The sequence below is a fragment of the Hoplias malabaricus genome, chromosome 3 (genome assembly GCF_029633855.1).
Source record: "Hoplias malabaricus isolate fHopMal1 chromosome 3, fHopMal1.hap1, whole genome shotgun sequence".
Lineage (NCBI taxonomy): Eukaryota > Metazoa > Chordata > Actinopteri > Characiformes > Erythrinidae > Hoplias > Hoplias malabaricus.
The window spans coordinates 80,435,971-80,444,861 of NC_089802.1; the positions used below are offsets into that span (position 1 = coordinate 80,435,971).

At 47.5% G+C, this 8,891-nt stretch overlaps 1 protein-coding gene across 4 annotated transcripts in view; it reads left to right on the plus strand.

The window, feature by feature from the left end:
* The window catches only part of LOC136690820 (phosphoinositide 3-kinase regulatory subunit 6), a 39,429-nt gene extending 30,925 nt beyond the window's left edge, over window positions 1-8,504 (plus strand). For all 4 annotated transcript variants that reach the window (XM_066662855.1, XM_066662854.1, XM_066662853.1 and 1 more), the window contains 7 exons: window positions 1,256-1,363; window positions 3,180-3,282; window positions 3,876-3,946; window positions 4,627-4,717; window positions 5,813-5,865; window positions 7,038-7,144; window positions 7,856-8,504. In XM_066662855.1, the coding sequence (XP_066518952.1) occupies window positions 1,256-1,363; window positions 3,180-3,282; window positions 3,876-3,946; window positions 4,627-4,717; window positions 5,813-5,865; window positions 7,038-7,144; window positions 7,856-8,012 (690 nt within the window). In that variant the 3' untranslated portion in view covers window positions 8,013-8,504. The remainder of the gene's footprint in view (window positions 1-1,255; window positions 1,364-3,179; window positions 3,283-3,875; window positions 3,947-4,626; window positions 4,718-5,812; window positions 5,866-7,037; window positions 7,145-7,855) is intronic.
* The last annotated feature ends 387 nt before the right edge of the window (window positions 8,505-8,891 follow it).

Genomic DNA, 8,891 nt, shown 5'->3' on the forward strand with positions numbered 1-8,891 from the left:
ATCAGACTGTGTCTGACTGTAACAGACTGTGTCTGATTGTGTCCGACTGTATCATACTGTTTTTGACTGTGACTGACTGTATCAGACTGTTTTTGACTGTGTCCAACTGTATCACTGTGTCTGACTGGGTCCAACTGTATCAGATTGTGTCTGACTGTATCAGACTGTGTCCGACTGTGTCTGACTGTATCAGACTGTGTTTGACTGTGTCCAACTGTATCACTGTGTCTGACTGGGTCCAACTGTATCAGATTGTGCCTGACTGTATCAGACTGTGTCCGACTGTATCAGACAGTGTCTGACTGTGTCCAGTTATATCAGACTGTGTCTGACTATGTCCGACTGTATCAAACTGTGTCTGACTATGTCCGAATGTATCAGACTGTTTTTGACTGTGTCCAACTGTATCAGACTGTGTCTGACTGTGTCCAAATGTATCAGACTGTGTCTGACTGGGTCCAACTGTATCAGATTGTGTCTGACTGTGTCCGACTGTGTCTGACTGTATCAGACTTTGTCTGACTGTGTCCGACTGTATCAAACTGTGTCTATGTCCGAATGTATCAGACTGTTTTTGACTGTGTCCGACTGTATCAGACTGTGTCCAACTGTATCAGACTGTGTCTGACTGGGTCCAACTATATCAGATTGTGTCTGACTGTATCAGACAGTGTCCGACTGTGTCTGACTGTATCAGACGGTGTCTGACTGTGTCCGACTGTGTCTGACTGTGTCCGACTGTGTCCGACTGTATCAAACTGTGTCTGACTATGTCCGAATGTATCAGACTGTTTTTGACTGTGTCTGACTGTGTCTAACTGTATCAGACTGTGTCTGGCTGTATCAGACTGTGTCTGAATGTATCAGACGGTGTCTGATTGTGTCTGACTGTATCAGACTGTGTCTGAATGTATCAGACTCTGTCTGGCTGTGTCCGACTGTATCAGACTGTGTCTGACTGTGTCTGACTGTATCAGACTGTGTCCAACTGTGTCTGAATGTATCAGACTGTGTCCGACTGTATCAGACTGTGTCTGATTGTGTCTGACTGTATCAGACTTTGTCTGAATGGGGGAGAGGTGTGTTGTTGTCTCTGATAAATGCCCCACACAGTGGTTTCTGATTCTGTTAGTCACTGTAACCCATTGTAAACATGAGCTACACTGTGGTCCAGCTTCATATATTAACATGTCTTTGTGTGTGTGTGTATGTGTGTGTGTGTGTGTGTGTGTGTGTTTTTTTTCCTGCCCATCAGTGTGATCTGACCAAGCCCCATGAGCCCAACCCTTTTCTGGCAGATGAGATTTCCTACTACGTGCGGATGGGGCAGCAGCCAGTTTACTTCTCCATCTACTACGTGAAGGTGAGCGAGCTCCAGGACGGGGTTCTTACTGTCCGTCATTCAGGAACACGGTTCTCCACCAGCCTCACGCCTAGAGCAGAATGTCTCCACACCTCGGAACGGTCCTCTTTAAAGCAGCAAACAGAAGCAATGTAGAAAATAGTTCTGTTAAGGAGCAGGACCCAAAAAACACAGCTCACCAGGCTTTCTGCAGGAAGGACTTAACCAGAGATGTTTCTACCTTAAGCTGACCTCACTGCCTTTGGCCAGTGAGTAGCGAGCACCTCATCTGGCTCTGGTTTGTGAGCACCAGATTGGTGAATATTTATATAATAGCAGCGAGACATGGCGATTGGAGCCCTGACGAACACTTCTTACCTTTAGTCTAGACCTATGGGGAGTGTAGAACATGTATAAAACATTTATTAAATATTTATTGCATTAAAGGGAAAGTTTATGTTTGTGGGTAATTGCAGTTCTCTCTGTTTTGTTTACGTTCAGAAGCTCTGTGTCTTTTAAGGTGGAGCGGTGTGTGTGAGTAAGAAGCGACTGTGTCTTTTAATGTGGAGCGGTGTGTGTGAGTAAGAAGCGACTGTATCTTTTAAGGTGGAGTGGTGTGTGTGAGTAAGAAGAGACTATCTTTTAATGTGGAGCGGTGTGTGTGAGTAAGAAGTGACTGTATCTTTTAAGGTGGAGCGGTGTGTGTGAGTAAGAAGTGACTGTATCTTTTAAGGTGGAGCGGTGTGTGTGAGTAAGAAGCGACTGTGTCTTTTAAGGTGGAGCGGTGTGTGTGAGTAAGACGCGACTGTATCTTTTAAGGTGGAGTGGTGTGTGTGAGTAAGACGCGACTGTATCTTTTAAGGTGGAGCGGTGTGTGTGAGTAAGAAGAGACTATCTTTTTCTGTGGAGCGGTGTGTGTGAGTAAGAAGTGACTGTATCTTTTAAGGTGGAGCGGTGTGTGTGAGTAAGAAGTGACTGTATCTTTTAAGGTGGAGCGGTGTGTGTGAGTAAGAAGCGACTGTGTCTTTTAAGGTGGAGCGGTGTGTGTGAGTAAGACGCGACTGTATCTTTTAAGGTGGAGTGGTGTGTGTGAGTAAGACGCGACTGTATCTTTTAAGGTGGAGCGGTGTGTGTGAGTAAGAATAGACTATCTTTTTCTGTGGAGCGGTGTGTGTGAGTAAGAAGCGACTATCTTTTAATGTGGAGTGGTGCGTGTGAGTAAGAAGAGACTATCTTTTAATGTGGAGCGGTGTGTGTGAGTAAGAAGCGACTGTATCTTTTAATGTGGAGCGGTGTGTGTGAGTAAGAAGCGACTGTATCTTTTAATGTGGAGCGGTGTGTGTGAGTAAGAAGCGACTGTATCTTTTAATGTGGAGTGGTGTGTGTGAGTAAGAAGTGACTGTATCTTGTTGGTGTCTGAAGTGTAAATTGTCTGTAAGTGTTTATTCACTGTTTGAATTCCCACAGAAACTCATGTGTAACTCGAGCTGTTTAGTTTTGTAGCACTTTCCCTCTGTGTTTACTTTCATGCAGTTAGCGCTCTCCTGAATTTAGAGTCAGTTCCACCTTAAGTAATGTAACTGTAACAGCAGAAATAAGTCAGTGTGACCCCCCTATGGAGCAGGAATAGAGCAACATCCTCATCTCGGTTGGTGCTTTTCAGCGTTTGGAGTCTCTCCGTTGTCTAAAAACCTCCAGATGGCGTTTCTCTGCCGTGAGCAGAGAGAGAGAAAGACTAGCACCGGACCCAGACACTTTGTTTTTTTACCCGTTTATTTACACTTCCTCACTTTCAGGATTCATTAACACTTGTCTGTGTGTGTGTGTGTGTGTGTAGGTCGTTTTCTCCAATCAGACCAAGGATCCAGTGGAAGAAGTCTTCCTCTCTCATCTCGGCATTGACTTCCCTGAGTTTAAAGCGCACCGCACCACAACGAAAGGTTTGTGTTTAATAACGGATTCCAGTAAAAATAAATTCCATTTGTAATCTGCGTTTCTTAAAGAGGGCTACAGACCACAGCTGAAAGATACAAATTTAAATGGAATAATATGAATAAAAAGAATATGAAACTCATTTATTATTATTTATTATATATTTCATTAATGAAGTCAATGTGAAACACGTGTCTTTATGAGGTAACTGTAATAAAGATTTTATAAGTGTCTCAGGTTTTCATTCTTTGCTTTTTTTACTGTTTGTTTCTCGTGGTAAAGTGCTTTAGAGGCTCTTTGTGTCTGAAAGGTGCTCCTTAAATACACTTTAAAGTTAGATTTAAGTTTAGAAAAAAACTGAGTTTTCAGTAACTTTTTAAAATGGTGAACATTCAGAGGTAGATTCATTTAAATTTCATTCTAATGAATTAATAATAGACTCAGAATGCGACTCTGAACGATTGAGTGTGGGTCGGTGAATATAATGAATAAGTGAATTACAGTGAAGAGTGAGTGAATGAGTGAATGAGAGGATTAAGGTGTTGGAGTCCAGTGACACGTCCAGACGCAGTGTGTTAAAGTGACCGTGTGTCCTCCACAGAGGCGACCATCAGACAGAAGAAGGGTCCTGTGGAACTGTGTGGAGCTCTGGTCTCTCTCAGCTACAGAAAGGTCAGACCCTCACACACTCCTCACGCTCCTCACACACTCCTCACGCTCCTCACGCTCCTCACACACTCCTCACGCTCCTCACACACTCCTCAGGCTCCTCACACGCTCCTCACACACTCCTCACGCTCCTCACACACTCCTCACACACTCCTCACACTCCTCACACACTCCTCACGCTCCTCACACACTCCTCAGGCTCCTCACACTCCTCACACGCTCCTCACACACTCCTCACACACTCCTCACACACTCCTCACGCTCCTCACACGCTCCTCACACACTCCTCACACACTCCTAACGCTCCTCAGGCTCCTCAGGCTCCTCACATGCTCCTCACGCTCCTCATGCTCCTCACGCTCCTCACGCTCCTCACACTCTTGGCTGTAAGGTTAGAGAAGTGAGCTTGAGTCCTGATTGAACTATTAATTAACTGCTGACGTGGTCGGCCCTGTGGTCAGACACTGACCGGTGAAGTAAGGGTTCGATTCCGCAGTGAAGTTAGAGTCTGGGGCCGGTCAGCGCTGCAGGGGTTAAACATGACGTTTGTAACTCGCGTCATTTCAGAAAAGAGTGAAGATACTTCTCTGAAGACCACGCTTTCTCAAACTGAGTGGATTTCCCCCCCTCCCCATCTGTTTCTCTCTCTCTCTCTCTCTCTCTCTCTCTCTTGTTTCTCTCAGGTGTCTCTTAGCAACAGAGAAACAGAGAGTGGTCTCACTCTGAGGACGACCGGGGTTCAGATATCAGCCGTCCCCAACAACAGGACGGAAGGTGAGACCTTAACACAGCGAAAAGAAATCACTCATTCAGTCGTTCCGTTTTAAACTCGCTTCTCACTCACTCACTCACTCACAGCCTCACAGTCACTCCTTCACAGTCAATCACTCACACAGTCACTCATTTACACAGTCAATCACTCACACAGTCACTCACTCACAGTCAATCACTCACACAGTCACTCATTCACACAGTCACTCACTCACACAGTCACTAATTCAATCACTCACACAGTCACTCATTCACTCATTTACAGTCAATCACTCACACAGTCACTCACTCACAGTCAATCCTCACACAGTCACTCATTCACACAGTCACTCACTCACACAGTCACTCATTCACACATTCAATCACTCACACAGTCATTCATTCACACAGTCACTCACTCACACTGAGCCTCACAGTCACTCATTCACAGTCAATCACTCACACAGTCACTCATTCACACAGTCAATCACTCACACAGTCACTCACAGTCACTCATTCACACAGTCACTCATTCACACATTCAATCACTCACACAGTCACTCATTCACACAGTCACTCACTCACACAGTAACTCACTCACAGTCACTCATTCACACAGTCACTCATTCACACATTCAATCACTCACACAGCCACTCATTCACACAGTCACTCATTCAGTCAATCACTCACAGTCACTCATTCACACAGTCACTCACTCACACATTCAATCACTCACACAGTCACTCATTCACACAGTCACTCATTCAGTCAATCACTCACAGTCACTCATTCACACAGTCACTCACTCACACATTCAATCACTCACACAGTCACTCATTCACACAATCACTCACACATTCAATCACTCACACAGTCACTCATTCACACAGTCAATCACTCACACAGTCACTTATTCACACAATCACTCATTCACACAGTCACTCACTCACACAGTCACTCAATCACACAGTCACTCATTCACACATTCAATCACATGCACACACACACACACACACACATATGCACACACACACACACACACACACAGTTTTGGCTTATTTTTTGGAATAAAATGTCACAGAATCCTTCCTCTGATCGTCTTTATTTTCCTCTCTCAGATTTGAACTGTCTGACAGTGGACTTCAGCAGCACCAAGACCAAGAGCAGCTCGGTGAGACCTCATTCACCCTTTCACCGGGTCACAGAGGTCCATTAGGGAGCAGAACCTGTTTGGGTTCCTGGGCTAAAACAAGCTGATTTTTGTGATAAAAGATAGTTATATTTCTACAGCATGGTTCTTTTACCCTCACAGCTTCATCTGTATCCCCCCTCCCCTGGCCCTAGAGCTTCATCTGTATCCCACCCTCCCCTGGCTCTAGAGCTTCATCTGTATCCCCCCCTCCCCTGACTCTAGAGCTTCATCTGTACCCCCCCTCCCCTGGCCCTAGAGCTTCATCTGTATCCCCCCCTCCCCTGACTCTAGAGCTTCATCTGTATCCCCCCCCTCCCCTGGCTCTAGAGCTTCATCTGTATCCCCCCCTCCCCTGGCTCTAGAGCTTCATCTGTATCCCCCCCTCCCCTGACTCTAGAGCTTCATCTGTATCCCCCCTCCCCTGACTCTAGAGCTTCATCTGTATCCCCCCTCCCCTGGCTCTAGAGCTTCATCTGTATCCCCCCCTCCCCTGACTCTAGAGCTTCATCTGTATCCCCCCTCCCCTGGCTCTAGAGCTTCATCTGTATCCCCCCCCTCCCCTGGCTCTAGAGCTTCATCTGTATCCCCCCCCCTCCCCTGGCTCTAGAGCTTCATCTGTATCCCCCCCTCCCCTGACTCTAGAGCTTCATCTGTATCCCCCCTCCCCTGACTCTAGAGCTTCATCTGTATCCCCCCCCCTCCCCTGGCTCTAGAGCTTCATCTGTATCCCCCCTCCCCTGGCTCTAGAGCTTCATCTGTATCCCCCCTCCCCTGACTCTAGAGCTTCATCTGTATCCCCCCCCTCCCCTGGCTCTAGAGCTTCATCTGTATCCCCCCTCCCCTGACTCTAGAGCTTCATCTGTATCCCCCCTCCCCTGACTCTAGAGCTTCATCTGTATCCCCCCTCCCCTGGCTCTAGAGCTTCATCTGTATCCCCCCCTCCCCTGACTCTAGAGCTTCATCTGTATCCCCCCTCCCCTGGCTCTAGAGCTTCATCTGTATCCCCCCTCCCCTGGCTCTAGAGCTTCATCTGTATCCCCCCTCCCCTGGCTCTAGAGCTACACCACTCTGAGAACGAGGGAGACAGGTGATGGAGCCGATGCTTGTAACGCACAGTGAAAGTGAGGTGTGGACGTGTGTGTGTCCCTCAGGGCTCCAGGATCAGGACGTGCAGTCTGAAGCTGAAGACCCCGGAGGTGACGGGTTTCAGCGTGTGTTTGGACAAAGACTTGCGCAGGACATTTCGGGACGTCCAGAGGTGAGAGGACACGCTGCGCTGGGTTCTGTTTAATAACGTGCCTTTTAAAGTGTTTTTGTGCAGTGTGTAATTGTCGTTTTAACCCATTAGAGCCCAGACTCGGTTCACCATGAAGCCCCCAACATCACGACAGCCATTCTGTATGTTGTATTTCAGCGTTTTGTCCCTGATCCAGGGTCAGAGTCGTGAGTGACACCGGAGCTGTGAATAGAGCACTGGAGTTATTAAAAACTCACACACCTTTTAGGAACAAAACAATGTCTTTAAATAAGCATTTCTCTGTCTCTATGTCGTCACCAAAAAACACACACTCACACTGACTTTTGGACACAGTACTGTCCCCAAGAACAGAACAAACCCATCACAGTCTTCCACACCGCGCCCCTCCTCCCCGCCCCTCCCCCTTCAGCGTGTTTTAGAGTTTGTTGACGCTAGGGGGCGCAGTTGCTCTTGTAGCTAAGGCTGTATTTACACCGCTGTGGTGAAGGTACTCGCCCTCTCCGCTGGCGCCTGGTGATCCCTCTGTTCTGATTGGACAGGCTCCAGCTGTGAGCTGCACTGCAGTTTGTCTTTGAAGCGGTTTCTTTTGTTGTTTTTTGCTTGATTCCTAAATAATTAGAAATGAATAATAAAAAAGACAAAGCACACACTTGTTGATAAGGGGGTTGTTGCGAATGCTCAGTGACGTCCTTGTGTCCCTCTGCTCCTCAGTGTTGAGATCACGCCGTGTAAAGACCCCGGGTACTTCGTCCAGAAGTCAGTGATGAGTAAGTTCTCGTCCGAGGAGAAAGTGGACGAGGGTTTGAGCAAATTAATGGACAGAGGACTCCCTCTCCCCATCAACACCTTCGCCGGCATCATCCCCTGACCCCGGGCGCCTGGACCACGCTGCGCGCACTGCATCAGTGTGTGTGTGTGTGTGTGTGTGTGTGTGTGTGTGTGTGTGCTCTCCTACCGGAGCGTGAACCAAGTTTGGACTCGGACCTGAAAGCCGATGTGTGTGTGGCGCTCTGAGGACGTTTTCACACATTCATCGCTGCTCCTCCAGAGGGAGGGGCTTTAAAGGTGCAATCTGTCATTTTTCCACGACAATGATTATTTATTATTTTAAATCTTTAAAGTGTAACTCACATGGAACGAAGAATCAAGCCGCTCTGTTGCCCCCTGAACGAACCCGTTTATGCTCCACAGAGCGGGTCCCCCACACAGGTTTAATACAGGGTTCTCCTCCAGGCCACTAGGGGTTGGTGTAAGTGAAGGAGAACCGATGGAGGAAATGACGGACCGCACCTTTAAGATGGCGCTTTAACACTAAAACTGGACTGTGTGGGACTTCTTATGAATTCTTGACATTATTCTCTCCCTGGCCACTTTATTGGAAACACCTCGCGCCTCCAGCTCCTGCCGCAGTTGTGGCCACTTTATTGGAAACACCTTCCTTGTCCAGTGTGGGCTCTGATAGAGAAACTTCAATAGAGGTGAATGGAACCAGACATCAACACACACCCAGTATTTTACTCCCTCTCCTCCTCCAGCAGCTCCTCCACCGTCTCCAGAGTCTCTGTGGAGTGATGATGATGATGATGATGATGGAGGAGACCCCACCGTCTGCTTCTGTTCCCCTCCGCAGCGCTGTTTTTAAGGCTCAGTCGGGGGTTACAGGGGATTCATCATTAGGTGTGTTTCCCCTGAGGTCGGTGTAAATGTGGTTCAGTGGGTGGTGTGTTTCCTGAAAGTCTCAGTCGAA